The sequence below is a fragment of the Muscardinus avellanarius genome (genome assembly GCF_963383645.1).
Source record: "Muscardinus avellanarius genome assembly, chromosome: 3".
NCBI lineage: Eukaryota > Metazoa > Chordata > Mammalia > Rodentia > Gliridae > Muscardinus > Muscardinus avellanarius.
In genome coordinates, this window is record NC_137788.1 from 9,827,073 (window position 1) to 9,846,801 (window position 19,729).

Consider the following 19,729-nt stretch of genomic DNA (forward strand, 5'->3'; position numbering starts at 1 on the left):
TACGTGGCGCTATTCGCAACAACATTCCGCCTGGCAAACTGAATGTCCACTGATGGGCAAATGGATAACGAAAATGTGGGTCTGGGACGTAGCTCCGTGGGAGAGCATCTGCCTAGCATGCACGAGGCTCTACCCCCACCGCCCCCCACCCAAAAGAGAAAGAAGGAAAAGAGGAAAGAAAGAAAGAAGAAAGAAAAAAAAGGAAGGAAGGAGAAAGAGAGGAGAGAGTAAAGAGAACGTGGCATATGCATACAATGGAATATTATTCAGCCTTTGAAAAGGAAAATGGTTTGTCATACACTACACAGCATGGGCGAAGCTTGGGGATAATATACGGAAGGAGATAATCTATCACAAAGAGACAAACACTGCGGGATTCCACTTTCAGAGGAATATCTAAAGCAGCCGGACTCCCAGTAGCATGGTGGCTGTCGGGGGTGGGGGTAGGGGCAGGGAGTAGGGGATATCCATGAATGTAGAGTTTCAATTTTGTAAAAGATCTATTTGTTGTAGAAAAAGATGCATTTATTTAACACCACTGCATACTTAAAAATGGCCATGATGGACAAATTGGTGTGTGTGTTACTGTGTGTGTGTGTGTTACTGTGTGAACCTGGGACATTCTCCCTTTGAGCCACACCCCAGCCCTATTTTGTTTTTTACTTTGAAGCAGGCTTTCACTAAGTTGCTGAGGCTGACCTCTAACCCGTCATCCTCTTGTCTCAGTCTCCCAAGTCCTGGGATTGTAGACATGGGCCATCATGTCCGGCTGTTATGGGCTTTTTTATTTTGACAAACAAACAAGGGAGGGAATAGCCAGTACGATTCCTTCCAGATCCTGAGCACACAGCCCCTATCCACTCAGTCGCACAGCCTCTGCCCCTCCCGTGGGCCTCCGGCCAGGCCAGGGCTTGAACAAACAGCTCAAACGCCGGCTGGTGACGGTTTGCGCGTTCTTGGACCAGGAAGGAGGGATCCGGCCATCTAAGACATCAGTTCTCTGTCTGAATTTGATGCCAGGGAGGGGCTGGTTTGGGGACAATTTCTGCCCCTCTTTTCATGCAAAGGAGCAAGAAATGATGAGACCCATTTTGGAAACCGAGCTCAGCAAGCTTGTGCCACGCTGGCCACGTGCAGGGCCTCTCCCGCGCGCCCAGTCCCCGCTCCTGAGGCGGGCACGCGCATCCTCTCCGCCTTTCAGAGACACAGAGCAGAGACCTCCCCGAGGCCACCGCGTCAGTAGGTGAACAAGACAGCCTCTAAACCAAGGCAGGCCGAGCTGAGCCTCGGACGCCCAGACACTCTGCTGCTCCCCTTCGGCCTGGTTGGGAGCTCTAAAAAAGGTCCGGGCAGCTAACTAAGGAATTTGGAATCAGAGGGGCCCTATCCTCTCTTTTGTAATCAAATGGCCAGCCATGGGAACCTGCGCCCCCCAGCCTACCCCTCTCCCTCGGATCCCCAGGAGCCGGGATGCCACCTGAGCGCCATCCCTCCCAAACGCTGGGGAGCCCACCTCCTGGATTCCCGCCGTGGGCAGGATGGGCTCTCCCCTGGCCCCGCGTGTCTTGGGGAGCCGGTTCCTCTGGCTGTCATCGCCTGGCTCATGTTGACAGCCGAGTCCAGGTCAGGCCACTGTGTCAGGCAGAGCCCAGGAAGCGCAGCGTGGAGGCGGCAGCCCTTATAACAGCGCCAGGTCCTCTCCGTACAGGTTGGACCAAGCGCCTGGGTCAGGACACAGGCCCGGAGTGCTCGGGACCATGGCGGTCCTGTGGCTGGTAGCGCTGGTTGGGCTGCTCGCCTTTGGGCTGGGCCTCTTTGTCTGGGTTGTCCTGAAGCACCTGTTCACTGCCGAAGTCCCTTCTGCTATACAACATCCTTTCAAGTTCAGACTCATGCACGTCATATTTCTGTACGTCACAACTCTGGTGAGTTTATTCCCGGGGCCGAATCATGAATTGGGGGCTCTCTCCGTGCCAACCCCGCTTCCCTCCTCTCTCCTCTCTTTCACCCTCCCTAACTCCCTCTTTTTTTTCTTTTTTTTTTTTTATCTCTTCAGTAGGAAACAGGCACCACATGCCAACCGCCAGGAGCTTTACTGAGAACAGAAACACATTCAGGTCCAGCTCCGGCCCGAGGGCTTACCCCGTGATGGGGACCTGCCCCTGCGCCCCGTTTACTTCCTTGCCTCTTCCAGTGTTTTCTGTGCTAGCCCTGGGCAGGCAGGGGCTACGGCTCCAGCCTTGTAAGCCCAGAGACAGGCGTACAGCCTGGCGCCCAGTTGGCACTATTTATTAACCAAATCCTGAGTGATTTGCCAGTGGCTGCAGCCGCCGGCTCTGAGCAGGGATCTGGGGTTGGAGGGCAAGACTGGGGGTGGACTGGAGCCTGCCCACAATTGCAGCAGATTTGGAAAGAACAATCTGGTCTCTTGTGAGAGGAAGAAAACTTGAGATAACTCTCGTGTCTCAACCGGGGGTGGAGCCCTGGTAGCGGCTGGGCTGTAGTCTCCAGTGATTACCTCGGAGGTCAACTGTGCCAGAGGTGAAAAGCAGGTGGGGTGAGAAGCTGTCGGCCAGGCTGAGCCTCGCACTAGCTGTGTGTCTGGGGCTGTTGGCTTGACCTCTCTGCACCCCACTTTCCTCATCTGTGGAATGGGAACAAGAGTCTCTTTCCCATCAGGTTGGTAAAAGCGTTAGCTGGCATGTGAGAGGGTTAATAGGTTTGGGAATGTTTGATGAAAAAAAAATATGATATAGGAGCCGGGCGTGGTGGCGCGCGCTTGTAATCCCCACGCTTGGGAGGCTGAGACAGGAGGATCGCGCAGGTTCGAAGCCAGCCTCAGCTACTTAGTGAGGCTCTCAGCAACTTAGTGAGACCCTGTTTCCAAATAAAATATATATAAAAAAATAGGTCTGGGAGTATAGCCTGGAGGTAGAAAATCCCCTGGGTTCCACCCCCAGTACCATATATATATATGATATATATCATATATATATGATATAGGTTCCCATAGGGCTGGCATTGCCTCTCATGGGCACAGGGCATTTTTAGCAAAATGAACAAGTCTAACTTACAGCCATATACACGCTACTGGTCCAAGGAGACAGGCTATATTCGGTCTCTTACTTTCCCTGGACATGTGCTTTCCTCAATGTCCAGCTGTCTCAAGCCAGTGGCGGCAGTCCCTGGAGTTTGGCGAGGCTCATTCAGAACCCCAGCACTAAAGACAGGGGCTTTGCATATCCAGGTAGCCCGGTATGACTCTGATCTGTCGTATCTATTTTTATTTATTCTCTTATTCTTTTGGTCCTGGAAATTGAGCCCAGGGGCATTCTACCCTCAAGCTACACATCTAGTCCTTTCTATTTTTAATATTTGAAACAGGGTCTTGCTTAGTGAGGGCCTAAGTTGCTGAGGCTGTCTCGAGCCTCCTGTCTCAGCCTCCCAAGTACTGGGATTATAGGTGTGGCCCACCGCACCCAGCTTATTTTTTGTTTTGAAACAGGGTCTTGCTGGGTTACTGAGAGTCTCACTAAGTTTCTGAGGCTGTCCTCAAACCTGCGAGCCTCCTGTCTCAGCCTCCCAAGTACTGGGATTACACGCATGTGCCGCCACACCTGGCAGATGGCAATCTTTCTGTTTTTCTTTGAGATCCACCCACAAGCTGAGAATCTCCTGATGATAGCTGTTCACAGGGGACTTGGATGGGTCTAGGGCTGGGGGTGTCGTTTGGAGGTAGAAAGCCCTTGGGTTCCATCCTCAGTACTGCAAAAAAAAAAAAAAAAAACATCTGGCAGATATGTAGCCTTGTGCTCGTAATACATATCTGAAATTGATCCTATTGCATTTTTGGTGTTGGACATGAAAACGGGTGTGTAATAATGAACACCGACAGGTGATGAGTGCATCTCGGGCTGCGCAGAGTCCAGCTCGGGACCACGAGGCTGAGGTCATGGGCCAGTCACCTTGGACGACTGGCTTTGTTCGACGAACCTCCTCTTTCTGCTTAGCCTCAAGCTGGGCTGCCTCTCTGGCAAATTCATAATTATCTAAATCCATTTTCCGCTGCCTGAATGGTACCCCAGACTGGGTTTGTTAGATTTCTCTCGACATGACAAAAACACTCAGACGGAGTTAACCAGAAGTAGCGCAGGTTTATTTCGGTTCGTTGTTGGGAGGTCCCAGCCCTTCGTGGCCCGGCTCCCTTACTTCTGGCACAAAGTGAGGCCGAACATGATGGCGGGGGGTGGAATGGAGCAAAGGACAGAGAGAGAGGGAGAGAGAGGGAGAGGGGAGGGGTGGGGAATATGATATACCCTTCAAGAACATGCCTCCCGGTTACCTACTTTCTCTAACTAAGCCCTAACGCCTAAAATATTCACCACCTCCTAGCAGTGTTGCAGGTTGGGGACGAAGACCTCAGCACAAGTGGCTTTTGGGAGACATTTTCTTTCCTCTTTTCTTTCTTTCTTTTTTTTTTTTTTTTGTAGTACTAGGGATGGAACCCAGGGGCATTCTACCTCCAAGATACCCCCCCCCCAACCTATGTTTTATTCATTATTTTGAAACAAGGTCTCACTGAGTTGCGAAGGGCCTCACTAAGTCGTTGAGGCTGTCCCCGAACCGTGATCTTCTTGTCTCAGCTGCCCGAATGCCAGGATTACAAGCGTGCGCCACCACGCCCGGCTACCGGGGGACACTTTAAATCCAAACCGTAACCCTCTTCTCTGGCCCGCAAAGGTTCACGCCCATCTCATGCTGCAAAGCGTACTTAGTTCATCTCCGACAGTACTCAAAGGCTCAACTGTTCTAACGCTGCTTAAAATCCAAGTCCAGAGTCTCTTCTGAGCCACTAGGAAGACTCTCAGCTATGCGCCCCTGTAAAATAAAAAAGAATGTTACGAAGCTGGGCGTGGTGGCGCACGCTTGTCATCCCCGCGCTTGGGAGGCTGAGACAGGAGGATCGCGCAGGTTCGAAGCCAGCCTCAGCTACTGAGTGAGGCTCTCAGCAACTTAGTGAGACCCTGTTTCCAAATAAAATATAAAAAAGGTCTGGGAGTACAGCCCGGAGGTAGAAAGCCTCTGGGTTCCACCCCCAGTACCACCAAAAAAAAAAAAAAAAAAAAAGAATGTTACGTACCTCCAACATTCGATGGTGGGACAGGGTACACATTCCCATCCAAAAGGGAGAAACAGGCGGCTGAGACAGGAGGGTCCCATGTTTGAGGTCAGTCTCAGCCACTTAGCGAGGCCCTCAGGAACTTTGAGACCCTGTTTCAAAATTAAAAAAAAAAAAACATTTTTTCTTTTAAAGGAGCTGTGGGTGTGGCTCAGAAGTAGAACACCTCTAGGTTCAATCCCTAGAACAGCAGCAGCAAAAGGGAGGAATAGGGAAATAGCAAGGAGAAACTAGACCAGAGCTCAGAAGGGCACACGTTACATCTTTAGCTCCAGGCCCAGCATCTGGGGCACATCGCGGTGGTGTGACGGCACCCCCAAAGGCTTAAGCCGGTCCGTGTCTGCAGCCTTGCCAGCTTCAAGCCATGTGGCCCTTCTCCCAGGCTGGTCCCGCTCCCTGCCTGCAGTCGTCCTTGGTAGTCAGTCCTATTCCTAACACCTCTAACTTCTTGGAGCTCTCATGGAAGCTTTAATTCACGTTTGTAGCTCCATGCATTGCCCTCTCCAGGGTTTCCTGCAGGAACTCTCAGCCCGCCGCCCAGTGCCCGGCCTTCCATGGCTTCCTCTGGAATCTTTTTGGAAGCGTTCACCACTCTCTGATGGCATAAGCCAGCATCACGTAGGTAACACCAAGGTCTGCTGACAGACCGAGCAGCTCCTGAACCTACCTAGCTACTACTTAGCTAAATACCAGGAAGCAAATCCCAGGGAAACGGTTCTCTGGGGAAGCGGGTGCAAGCAGACTGCACCAGCCCCCTTTTTCTCAAAGCGAAGTTTTTTCAAACTTATACTTTTATACCCTTGAGCCTGCGATGGGTGAAGTGGGTTCAATTCCTGAGATGCCCTCAAAGCATCTTTTCCTATTATCTTGGCACAAAGCACTTGGCTTCTTTTTTAATGGCACTAATCTTTTCGCCAATCATACTTTCTTTGGTTGTAATTTTAAATTTACTTATTTGGGGATTGAACTCAGAGGCGTCCTATCTCCGAGTTATGCCCCCAGCTCCATTTTATTTCTTATTTGGAAACAGTTTCTAGCGAAGTTGCCATGGGCCTCGCTAAGTTGCTGAGGCTGGCTTTAAACCTGCGATCCTCCTGTCTCAGCCTCCCAAGTCTGGGATTACAAGCGTGCGCCACCACGCTTGACTTGCCTGCGATTTAAAAAAAAATTTAAATGTGCTCTTTTTCTGGCCAAACTCCAAGTTTTGCAGATCTTTCTGCTCTGTTCTTGGCTCATCAATCATACAATACATCTAACTGAGCAGCCAGCAGCACTCGGGCCACAGGATGAACGCTAAACCTCCCTAAAATTTCTCCACCCGAGCAATTAGTCTGACACCTTTTAATTTAGCCTCACGCGAAGCTTCGGAGCATGGAGAAAATGTAGACAAATTATTTGCCAGAATGTAACACAAATGTCCCCTAGTGAATTTCTAAATGTCTTCTTTTCCATCTGAAACCTCGCGAGAACAGTCTTAACTCACAGTTCTGTCTGCATTCCGATCTTTTGGGTTTGCGGTGGACTCGCCCGTGGACCTCTTCTTACTGTGCTCTAAGCTTTCTCCAGCCTGCTTCTTCAGACATTTCCGAACTCCTCTTGCAAGCCAATTAACAAAGGTTTCTGAACAACACGGTCAGGCTAGTCTCAGTAACGGCCCCACTCCTGGTACCGATTTTCTATTTTAGCTTTCTGTTACTATGACAAAATACCGGAGAAAAATCAACTTTCAGTAAGAAAGATTTATTTTGGCTCGCTGTTTCAGAGGCTTCGGCTCATGGTCACCTGGCTTCGTTGCTTCTAGGCTAATGGTGAGGTAGAACATCATGGCCCGGAGTTTACGGGGCAGCGAAGCAACTTACCTCATGGTAAACAGAAGGCAGAGAGAGGAAGGGGCTGAGGACAAGATACACTCTTCAAGGACATTTCCTCTAGTGATCTTTCTGGGACTAAGCCCTATCTGCCAAGGGTTCCACTACCTCCCAGGCTGGCAACCAAGCCTCGGGGGAGACATTTTAGATCCAAACCATTCTGCAGGGAATTTATTAACGATAGAAGGACACTCGTGATCCTAGAATTTGGGAGGCTGAGACAAGAGGATCGCAAACAGCCTGAGCTACTTAGTGAGACCCTTTGCAACTCAGAGAGACCCTGTTTCAAAATAAAAGAATAAAAAATAGAGCTGGGAGCCGGGTGTGGTGGCGCACGCTTGTAATTCCAGCATTCGGGAGGCGGAGACAGGAGGATTGTGGTTTGCGGACGGCCCTTTGCAACTCAATGAGACCCTGTTTCAAAATAAAGAATAAAAAAATAGGGCAGGGGGTGTAGCTCGGAGGTTGAATGCCCCTGTGTTCCACTCCCAGACACCCCCCCCCCAAAAAAAAATAGGGCTGGAGTGTAGCTTGGAGGTAGAATGTCTCTGGGTTAAACCCCCAGTACCGCAAAACAAACAAACAAACAAACAAACAAGCAAACAAAAACAATAGAAGCTTATTCTCCTCGCAATTCTGGAGGTTGGAAAATCTAAAGCACATTCACCTTGCAGTGGGTTTTCCCGTTGTTTTATCCTTTGGTGGGAAGGCATATGTGTTTCAAGAAAGAGAGAAATTTGGCAGAACTCCTCCTTCCAACAGGAGCCCGCTCTAAAGATAACTAACCCACTTCCTCCATCACAGACGTAATCCATAGGGAGGGCCCCGCCTGATGACCTCTTCCAGGTCCCCCTCTCAATACTATTACAGTGGTGATGAGGTTGGGAGGGAGGAGACAGTCAAATCACAGCAACTTCATTATTCGATAAAGACCTTGTGGGAGAAAAAATCTGAAAACCCAGCCGCCATGGAGACACAGCTCAGAGCCAACTGGCCCCAGGGACTCCAGGGGACACGCGGGGAGGCGGGTGGGAAGCGGCAACACATCTGAGCAGCGAGCGTGGCCCGCCCCAGCTCGCTCCCATCCTCTTTCTTCTAACAGGGGAACATACTGGAGAAGCTGCGGATTTGCTCCATGCCCAGGTTTATTCGGTTTCTACATGACAGCATGGTCATAAAGAAGGACTCGGGCATGGTGGTGAAGGACCTGCATTTTGGGACCATCCCCGTGAGGCTGTTCTACCCCAAGGCCAAGTCCTGTGGGCTCCGGAGAGGCATCGTCTTCTACCACGGAGGGGGTGGCATGTTTGGCAGTCTGGGTAAGGAGCCCCTTCACTCAGGGAGTGGATGAGGCAGCTGCCCTCAAGGCGGCTTGTTCTGGAATGCAATGGTGTTGTTCTGGGGAAGGGGAGTAATGACCCAGAGGTGGATCAGGGCACTGGGTGTCCCCCTCCGCCATAGTCACCAGCCCATCCTGTCACGATGGTCCCAACCCATGCATTTCCCTCAGCTCTATAGGACGCCCTGGTCCTTCCATCGTCTCCTGCCCCCGCTGCCCCCCACGCCCTGGCAGCTGAGCCCCTTGCTCAGCCCTTGGCCTAGTCCTCTCCCTCCACAGGGAGAACATATAGGTCAGAGTTGGTCTCTTCCCATTTCAACCTGTCCTGGGCCCCTCCAAGAGACCCAGGCTCCTCCCCTGCATCTCAAGGCCCTGGGGTGGCCGGGCCTGTGACCTGTCCCCTCCCGCCAAGGTCACCTGCAGCTCCTGCTCCCTCTGCAGCAGCCCCATGGCAGTGCTGTGTGGCCCAGACCAGGCTCCGCCCTCCTCATCTCCTGCACCTGCTGATTGTTCTGACCCAAAAAAAACTTCTCCATACCCTGCCTGTGCACGGCTGGCTCCCTTGTTCACCCAGCCTCGGCTCCGATGGACCTCCCCAGCAGCCTCGCCCGGTGTCTTACCTAAAGACCTCTCCCTGCCCGCTCTGCAGCTGGCTCTGGTCTCATCTCCATCTGACACCGGGGCCTTCTCTCCATCCCTGGCATCTCCCTGGGCAGATGTCTTTGTGGCACTCGTCACGATCAGAGTGTATCTTGCCCCGCCGTGTGTTTCCTGTTGACTTAGTGTCTGGCTCCACAAGGAGCAAAGACTTGAGCCAGGTGTGGTGGCGCACGCTTGTCATCCCAGCATTTGAGAGGCCGAGACAGGAGGATCGCGGTTCGCAGACAGCCTCAGCTACTTAGTGAGGCCCTTTGCAACTCAGTTAGACCTTATTTCAAAAAAAAGAATAAAAAATAGGGCTGGGGGTGTATCCTGGAGGTAGAATGCTCCTGGGTTCCATCCCTAGTACTGAAAAAAAAAAAAAAAAGCCAAGATCCCAAGGGAGTAGGGAAGTCTCTTTTTTCTTGGTGGCTGGATCCGCACTTCTGCCCTATTATTTTTATTCTTTGAATGAATTAATTAACATGGATAGATGAGGGAATAATTTCATGAAAGGATGGGCTGGCAAATGGATGGATGGATGGATGGATGGATGGACTGATACATGCTCGCAAGTCAAATGTGCCCACCTGCCAAAGGCAGCCTGGCCATTGCAGACCCCAGCAGAGACAAGGTGTGCGTACTGCCCCCTGCTGGTGGCACTAACGATGGCCGTCCTACCCCCATGGCCTTACCTTGGCCTCCCCAGGAGGTTAACTGGGCCCATCTCCCACCTTGTCCAGGGGCACTCTCCCCCATCGGAGTCCTGGGAGCCCCATGCTCCGAGTCGTCTGCGGAGGCTGAGATAATGTCACTTGCAGAGGTAAAGCCAGGGAAGGCTGAGCACGCATTTGCTGAGCGCCTGCTTGGTGTCAGGGACGAGGGAGCAGTGGAGACTAGACAGCCAGAGCCCGTGCCCTGGGCCTGCCGGGCAGACGAGGAGGACACCACGACAGGCGCTCTCAGATCTGAGGACCCAGGGGTGGCATCGCGTGACTCAGGGTCACATGGACGTTCAGTCCTTCCACCAGACATGGTAGCCCGGGACCGAGGGAGGGACCGAGCCGGGCTCCAGAGCCAGGAAGAACGTGAGCCAGCGGGGACCTGGGCGAGGCGGGAGCCCCAGACACAAGTGGGGTCAAGTACCCCGTCATCCTGACAAGGGACACTGTTTCCATGCAGTATTGATCGATTGATTGATTGATTGATTGACTGATTGATTGTGGTACCGGGGGTTGAACCCCGGAGCATTCTACCTCCAAGCAATGCCCCCAGCCCTATTTTTTATTCGTTATTTTGAAATAGGGTCTCACTGAGTAGCCGAGGCTGGCTGCAAACCTGCCATCCTCCCGTCTCAGCCTCCCAAATGCTGGGATTACAAGTGTGCGCCACCACGCCAACTCCGACAGAATCTTTCCACGACTCACATCAATAGTCCTGCTTCTAGAAATCAGATGTCCTGCCCCCTAACAGAAATGCTCCATCCGGCCACCAGCTATTTCACAATCAGTATAAATACAGAAACCCGTTGCCTATTTTCCCTAATCTTTTCATTTTTCATTTCAAGTCCCCAACCCTTCCCATGCTTCCGTTTACCTGACTGTAAAACTTACCATTGCAGAAAATGAGGGCCTGGGAGCCTGCCATTCATGAGAGTGGGGTGTTGGCTGGCTCTGCCAGGGAGAGCTGGCCAGAGGCAGCCTGGGGAGGGGGCAGGAGGAGGCCGAGCAGCCGCCCGCCTAGGCCGTGGTGGGCGGTGTGGGTCCCTCATGCTTGCACGTGACTCTGTGTCCTCCGCAGATTGTTACCACAACCTGTGCAGCTACCTGGCCCAGGAGACAGACTCCGTGCTGATGACAGTGGGGTGAGTTGTACCAGCGACGTCTTCCAAGACATAATCAGCGGGTCACGGCCTAGTCACTGAGGGAGGCCTGGCCTGAGGTTGTGGCTGGTGGCGTCACTCAGCCAGAGGAGGGGCTTTGGGTACCAGGGGACTACGGTGGGGGTGCCCAGAGGAGACTGAGACAAGGGGAGATCTTTCTTCTTCTCTCTTCTTCTGTATCCTCCCCTCTCTTTTCTTTGTAATTTCTAACTGAAAACCACTTCTCCTTGACTTTAACCATCCTTAATTTCTAGGGTCCTAATCAAGTAGGTTCTCCTAAGGGCAGAAGATGGATACTTTTCCAAGGGCCTCCAGAAACCCTGGGCTCTGTCTCTTCTTCCTCCTAGGTACCGCCAGATCCCTGACTGCCACTACCCTATCATTTATGTGGATTCCTGGAACGCCACTGTCCACTTCCTGGAGTCCCTGCAAAAGTATGGGGTGGACCCCTCCCGGGTCGTGATCTGTGGAGAAAGCCTCGGAGGAGGAATCGCGGCCCTCGTCGCTCAGGACTTGGTGGGCAGACCCGACCTCCCCAGGGTCCGGGCTCAGGCCCTGATCTATCCAGTCGTCCAGACCATCAACTGCCAGTTACCATCCTTTCAACAGAACAAGAACGTCCCCTTCCTCACTCAAAACTTCTATATAACATGCATGTTTCGGTACTTGGCCATTGACTTCTCCTGGAAAGATGCTGTACTCTCAGGTGCCGCCATCCCCCCGGATTTCTGGAATGAACACAAGAAATGGCTCGGCAACGACAACATCCCCAAGAGATTCAGGAGCAAAGACAAGCACCCCAAGTTCCCCGCACCTTTCAACGAGGCTGCCTACCTGGAGTCCATACACAGGTTGACTGTCAGGCACGCACCCCTCATAGGAGAAGACGAGGTCTTCGCTCAGCTCCCAGAGGCCTTTGTGGTGAGCTGTGAGTGTGACATGCTCCGAGACGATGCTCTGCTTTACAAGAAGCGCCTGGAGGACCACAACGTCCCCGTGACCTGGTACCACGTGGAGGATGGCTTTCACGGGTGCATAATTTTATTTCGTGTGAAGCCTTTCTCTTTTCCGTGTTCTGCAAAAATTATGAACTCTCTGGTCCGTTATATACAGAGTATATGATACTAACCCCAGGGCTGTCAGTGAGGCAGGTCATGGATGTCCTGTCACGGGCTGGGGCCTGGGTGAGTTCTGTTTTATTGAGATGGGAGTTGCTGAATCCTTGCAAGGCCTACAGAGAGAGAGAGTGGGATACACACCAAGAATGCTCTGCTTTCTTCCTGGAGAACATCCAGATTCTTTATTTCTTCCCAGTACAAACAGTTTCATTGTATCCAGCAACAGTCTCTAACTTTCTCCTTCAGGTGAAATAAATCTCAAAGGACAAGAAAATGCCTTTAATTTCTTCCCACAGCCGCATCCCGTAAGGTCTGTGCAGAGCCGATGCCGGCAGCGGGTGACACCGTCCCTGGGGCACCTGTACCCGCCGTGGCGGAGCACTGCCAGGCCCACGCCTTGATGCAAGGGGGGTCACCTCAGGGCTCCTGGGGTCAAGGTCACTGGCCAAATCCCACCTCAGGCTGGCTCCAGGTGGCCTGGGAAACGCCATTGCAGGGACACTGTCCCAGGGTCTGGCCACCCTTCGGCCCGAGCACAGGAGATGTCAGAGGGTCTGTGGGAAACAGGGAGACAGAGAAGAGGAGAGAGGGGAGGAACTGAAGGAAGGAGAGCTCCCGGAGCCTGAGCGTGGGCCTGGCTCAGCCTCAAGCTGGAATTCCCTAGGCAGATCTCTGGCTCACAGGAGGCGGGTCCCAGAGCCAGGCTGCCTCGGGAAGCCTGGGATACAGAGGCGCCTTCCCAGAGCATGAAGGCGTTGGCTTCCTTTCTCTGGGGGACTTCAGCATCGTCCCCACTGCCACAAAGCACAAGGCACCCTGCCTGGGCCGAGCCAACGCCACTCTCTGCGCACAGGGAAAGCGAAGGGGTCCTGCGTGCTGCACCGGGGCTTGTTCCCTAGATACACCTGCTAGAGCCCCCTGGCCCATGGCTGCCCTGAGAGCGCCCCTCAGCGCACCTGGAGCCTCTCTGGGTCCCAGTGCCCTCACCTGTGACTGACGGCAGAGGGAGTCCTACAGGTGTGCTGGGTTCTTGTGAGCAGGGCAGGTATCCACCCAGGCGGGCTGGGTCGGGCTCCTGGGAGCACAGGCAGACATGGGGACGCCTGAGTGTGTGTGTGAGGGCTTTGATGGAAGGGCCTGCCAGCACCCCGTTTCTCTGTAACAGCAGCAGGGCACACACGGCAGCCTCACACAGGACACAGTCACCAGCCCAGTTCCTGAGGGCCAGGGCTCTGGACACGGCGTCACTGGGTTCTTGGCCTATGGTCCCACAGGGCGGCCAGGAGCGTGTTGGGCTGCGGTCTCATCTGAGGCCCGACTGGGCAGGAGCCAGCTCCAAGCTCAGTCGGGTGGTCAGACAGACACAGGCCCTTCGGGTTTAGACGGAGGACGTGGGTTTCCTGCTGGGGTCCCCGCAGTGTGTAGCCACGAGCCTTCCCTAATGGCTTTTTCCTTCCTAAAATACCACAGCAGAGAGGCAGCCTGGAGCCAGGTGACGCCATGGTCAGGGACACCCAGCCACACCCACGCCGTTCCCTTTGTCACACGCAGCAGGGACAAGTCACAGACTTGCTACACAGGGTGTGAACAGTGGGGGTGGGGATCACCGGGCCGCCTGGGATCCGTCCACTCTGAGGGCCTCACAGGAGGTGATGGGAAAACAACCAGGCTGACATGTCAGCCTAACACACTGGCTGGCCAGGCCAGGGCTCCCGCTGCAGGTGGTGACCACTGCTCACAGGAGGGGTCCTCTCCTCTGCCCCAGTGATGGCTCCTCTCCCAGCACATCGCTCCCACGGGGTCACCCCAGGCTTCTCTGTACCTGCCTGGTCTCTGTCCCGCCAGTCTTCAGGACAGCCGTGCGTCAGGTCAGGGTCACAGATAGATTCGGTTTGTATTTTAACTAATTAATTTTTTTGTGGTGCTGGCAATTGAATCCAGAGGCGTCCTACATCCAAGCTACATCCCCAGGCTGATTTTATCTCTTCTATGGAAACAGGGTCTCACTACGTTGCTGAGAGCCTCACCAAGTTGCTGACACTGACCTTGAACCGGCGATCCTCCTCTCTGAACCTCCCATGTACTAAGATTACAAGCGTGTGCCATTGTGCCTGACTGGTGTGAATTTTGGATAAGTTCCCATGGGAGAAAGTGGAAAATATATTGTAAAGAAATGAATAAGGAGACCAAATACTGTAGCAAGGAATATGGCATTTCAGTGCAATATTTTATTTTATTTTTTATTTTTTGTGGTAGTGGGGATGGAAACCAGGGGCTTTCTACTCCCGTTCTATACACCCAGACCTATTTTATGTTTTATTTGGAAACAGGATCTCACTAAGTTGTTGACAGTCTCACTAAGTAGCTGAGGCTGGCTTCGAACCTGCGCGATCCTCCTGTCTCAGCCTCCTGTGTGCTGGAATTACAAGTGTGCGCCACTATGCCCGGCTCTTAATGCAATATTTCCCATCTCAATGCAGGAGCCCTCTTAAAATTGTTTTATTTTTTTAATTTTTTTTTTTTTGTGGTACTGGGGTTCCTGGAAGCCCTTCTACCTCCGGGCTACACTCCCAGACCTATTTTATATTTTTGAAACAGGGTCTCTTACACCAGCGTGGCTGGCTTCGAACCTGCGCGATCCTCCTGTCTCTGCCTCCCAAGCACGGGGATTACAAGCGTGCGCCATCACGCCCGGCTATAAAATTGTATTATTTTTGCTGGGCATGGTGTTGCATGCTTGTAATACTAGTACTAGGGAGGCTGAGACAGGAGGATCACGCAGTTTCGAAGCCAGCCTCAGCTTCTTAGTGAGGCTCTCAGCAACTTAGTGAGATTCTGTTTCCAAATAAAAAAAATATACAATAGGTCTGTGAGTGTAGCCCAGAGGTAGAAGGCCCCTGGGTTTCATCCCCAGAAACACACACACACACACACACACACACACACACACACACACACTGTATTATTTTGTTTATCATGACATATTTTGGCATAAATTAGGGCTAAGAGCACAGCTCAGAGTTAGAAAGGCCTGGCTTCAATCTCCAGTACCAAAAATAAACAAAAGACAGGGTGCTGGGTTAATGGCAGTGTTGGCAAAAATCACACACAGGGAGAGCAGATTCATGCCCTGAATACCTGTCTGTGGCACATGTACAAGTCTATGCTCTCCAACCTCCATGGATACTGTAATATAACAGAATCCACCTGGCCTCCGGTATGCCACCAGATCTGTGTGGATGAAGCCATCTTGAGGGTTGGGTGAAATTGTCCATGGGCAGTGGCAGAAGTCAGTCCCCCTGGGCAGGGAAGGGCAATCCCATGCCTGGTCTCTGGGCTCCTGTCCTGTGGCTACTGTCACACACTGCCACCAACCGAGCGGCCTGACAGGACACACTGTTCTCCAGCAGCTTGGGGTCAGAGTGCAGGGGGCTGCAGGCCGGGTCCTCCCGCAGGCTCCAGGGCAGAGTGCGGCTGCGCCTTCTCCAGCGTGTAAAGCACACCCTCTTCCCTACTAGGCCAGCGGCCTCTGCCTCCTGTCCTCAGACCCCCTGTGCGTCCCTCTAAGCAGCCTTGTGGTGACTCTGTGCCCATCTGAATAAGCGGGTCCTGTCTCTGCTTCAAGAGCCTTAACTGAATCACTCTGCAGCACCCCTCTTGCCATGTGAGTCCACAGCGTGTGGGGCTCAGATGTGGACATCCTTGAGGCGCCACTCCTCAGCCCATCACCACCTCCAGCCCTCCTCCAGCCCTCACAGCTCCACCCAGGAAGTGCTGGGCGGGGCTGGAGTCTGACTGACATCCATGGAGCCTGTGGCTCCACCCACTGATTCTTCAGAGTCCTCTGCAGCGCTGACGCCCTTGGGGGACTTTCAAGTTGGACCCCGGTGCCTTCACAGTCTCTTCCCATCTGAGATGTTCACCCACAGACCTCAACTTCTTGTCACCAGTCATCAGTCCTGTCTCTTTTAAGTTCCTAGCCCTCTAGCCCAGCTGTTTGCCAGTCCTTCCCTGAATCCGTAGAGAACCCCACTCCTGACCACCTTCTCCTCCAGGCACAGAGGACAAAGTTCCTCCCAGAGGGTCCTCCTCCTCCTGTACGGTCCTTCAGGGTCGCCCCTCCATGGGCTCTCATGCCATGGCCGGCCACTCTCAGGTGGTGGCATCATGTCCCACTTGTGAATGAAACCCTCTTCTGTAGGTGATGGTCTCTGGTGGATGCGCCTATGGGTCACGGGCGTCTTCACAGCCTGCTCTGTTCAAAGAAAAACTTTAGGGCAAGTGAAATTTAACAGAACTTAATTAACCTAAGGACTTACAAACTGAGAGCCCCCAGGACCATAAAAGGTGCTAAGTGTTATAGACTGGATTTACAATGTCCCCCAAAGCTCATGAGTCAAGCTACAGAGCCAAGTTTGGAGGTTGAACGTGGGTGAAGGAGGTGAGTCATTGGGCTCCGGGATGGTAAATGACCTCCCTCTCTCTCTCTCTCTCTCTCTCTCTCCCTCTCCCTCTCCCTCTCCCTCTCCCTCTCCCTCTCCCTCTCCCTCTCCTTCTCCCATCATGTCCTGAAGATCTGCCACCATGGTTACTACTTGGGAATCCCCCAATCAAGGAATGACCTCTAAAAACCTCATGAGCCCCACATAAATTTTTCTTCCGTTAAGTTGTGCTTATCAGGTATTTTGGTGAAAATTCAGACTGAAACACAGCGATTCTGGGGCAAGGGGGTAGGGGTAACATAATTAAACAACGTTTACACACAGAAAAGAGAAATGACAAGTCCCCGCTCATGTCCCACCTCCCATGGGAAAAAAAAATGCTCATCCTATTTAGGTATTTTTTGGTTTTGGAAGGCAACATAAGAAAGAGATGTGTCAGCTACTTTAACCTGATGACTAAGGCCCTAGGCTGTCTGTCTGTCTCAAGTGGGGACCAAAGCAAGAGAAGTTCTGTGGCAAGTTCAGGCTGCCATGGAGGCTGCTCTGTCACTCGGGAACCCAGTGGCATCCGACCGACCAGCCAGCATGTCCACTGGGTAGCCCATCAACCTGTGTCCTGCCGCTGATTCTGGAGCTGCTTGGTGGACCCAATATTGTGACTACCGTTTTTTCTCCAGGGGTCCAGGGACATGGACTTTTTGTGTGGAAACAGCGTTAACTCATCCTGTCTCCTCAATTATGGTGAGGTGCATGCCTCCTAAGAGGGAAAGCCTCACGCGAAGTCTATGTTAAAGAAACACCACCTTAGCCCAGAAACGCATCCCTGACAGCCCAACTCGATACCCAGGTCTGTGAGTGCACCGGGTATATTGTGGGGTTGGCGCAATTGCTAACACAGCCTGCTGTACCTGAATCAGTGCCTCAGGCCAAACAGAAAAACCAGTACAGAAGCCGATGGAGCAAGCCACTTGGCCAGACTCATAATCAGAGACTGAGGAAGAGGCAGGCTCAAGGAAAAATTCTGCCAGAAGCCAAGAGCAGGCAGCCACAGGGGGTGAATATTACCTGGAGACCCTTTCCTCTGAGTCCTTCCTGTATCTGTGCTTCTTGGGAACAGAGGCACGAGCAGTCTTTGATATGGAGTATGTGTTCCCGCAGAGTTGAGTAAATCACTCGGGAAGATAGAGATTCTATTGATTCCCGGAGCACAGGGCAAGTGTACACCTTGCCCAGTAGGACAGACATAGTGGGGGAAAGGTTACACAGCTCTGTTTGCCTGGGAAAGACTCCGGTTCCCAAACGTCTGGGTGCCCCAGCTGAAATGCAAACCTCCTCTGTCCTTCATCCACCTGAGCTTCTCTCTGTCCTGCCCCTGAGACTTGGGGGCAAGGGGACCAATGCCAAAATAAAGTTCATCTTGTTTGCTGTGCTGTGACATCATTCTGTGACTCTCAGCTGGGTGCTTCAGGCTTTCTGAGAGCACCTATGAAACTGGGTTAGTCTAACTTGTTAGTTTGTGAGTCGAGTCTAAAGCTCAGTCCCAGACCCACTTCACGGTCCTGATGTACCCTCGACACGCTCCTCTCTTGCCACTTGCAACTATGTTGGTATTTTCCAGTGGAGAGTGCTGCAGGGGTATTGGAAAAAAATGGGCACCTCTTTCTGCTTCTAGTATGCTCCTCTTGCTAGGCACCTGCTGTTCATGGTTCCTATCTCTGGGCTCCTGTAGCTGGCAGTCTCCGACATCTCCAGTGCCCAGCTCCTGCAGTAGACAGCAGACATCACGTCTAGCAGTCACCCATCACATACACGCTGGGAACCGCTCAGGCAGAGAGACACCAACAGGCACTTTCCCATAGCCCATGGAACACACAAGGGCGGCACGTTTAGTTAGCTATGGTCAGAGCCTCTAATAGCAAGTGTGGGTCATTCACATCTTAGGAGCAGTACTTGCTTTCTTCTGCTCGGATGACCCACTCAGCTCAAGGTCATCAACGTAGCGGAGCAGTGGACGGTCTGAAGGAACATCACACTATGCCATGGTGGAAGAACGGCGTGGCTGTATGATGTATGGCACGCCATGTTATGCGGGAGACATAGCTGTATGACGGCGGGAGAGTGGACACAGCTCCGAGGCAAGAAAGTGGGAAAGCGCAGTGGTGACCCCCGCCACGGCGAGGGTGGCTTCTGTCCTCACTAACTGGTCTAAAAGCACCAGGCAGGCGCGCAGCTCCTTACCAAGTGCAGAGCCGAGTCACCTGCTCTCATAGACTGCAGCGGGGAGGAGCTGCTTTGGTAAGTTTAGGGTCATCACAGTCTTTAAGGGCTGTCTGACTTTGGCACATTTCAAACTGCTGAATTAAATCAGGGCGATGGGTGCTTCTTTCAAGTCTTTTTTTTTTTTTTTTGTACTGGCAATCAAACCCAGAAGCATTCTACTCTGAGCTACAACTTCAGTCCTTTCTTCTTTTGAAACTGGGTCTTGTTGTAGGTTTGAGGACAACCTCAGCAAATAGCGAGGCTCTCATTAACCTAGAAAGACTCTGTTTCAAAATAAGAAATAAAATTGGGCCGAGAGTGTAGATTGAAGGTAGAATGTCTCTGGGTTTAATCTCCAGTAACACACACACACACACACACAACACACACACACACACACACACACACACACACACAGAAACTGGGCCTTGCTAAGTTGCTGACAGTCTCATTAAATTGCCAAGACTGGCCTCAGACTTGAGATTCTCCTGTCTCAGCCTTCCAAGTACTGGGATTACAGGTGTGCACCACGGTGCCCGGCTCTCAGGTCTTTCATGTTGGCCTTGATTTCTGCAGAGCCCTCTGGGATGTGGCTCTGCTTCTGTTTTTGCTATCTTGACTTTGCAGGGAGGTCCAGTGTCTTCCATATGGCTCTTCCTACTACGGTGACCTTCATCTCTTGGTTCAGAGATCCAGTGTGGGCTTTCGTCCATTTTCCAGTATGTTTATTGCAATGGCACTTTTCTATACTAGGGACATAACAACCACATGTATCTGTGGGCCAAGGGCCCATTTGACATAAGACTTTGTCTCCTAACTACGGTAAGGCCCGCGTTAACTGGGGGGGCCACAATAGCATTGTTAAATCCCCAAACCCAGTGTTAATTCAGAATCTGTGTCTAGTGTTTCCTGAAAGTTCTTCTGGTCACGGCTGATCTTTGAACTTGCTGCAGATGGTTTTGGGGAGCACTGGCATAGACAATTATAATATACACTTGAGGCA

The 19,729-nt window shown here is 52.3% G+C and overlaps 1 protein-coding gene across 1 annotated transcript; it reads left to right on the top strand.

Annotated features, from left to right (window-relative positions):
- Positions 1–1,757: 1,757 nt before the first annotated feature.
- On the top strand, positions 1,758–12,426 carry AADACL4 (arylacetamide deacetylase like 4; the record flags this gene model as incomplete). Its single annotated transcript, XM_080691290.1, has 5 exons — positions 1,758–1,925; positions 8,150–8,366; positions 10,826–10,889; positions 11,255–12,005; positions 12,322–12,426. The coding sequence occupies 5 exons, from the start codon at positions 1,758–1,760 to the stop codon at positions 12,424–12,426; spliced, it is 1,305 nt and encodes a 434-aa protein (XP_080547416.1).
- Positions 12,427–19,729: the final 7,303 nt, after the last annotated feature.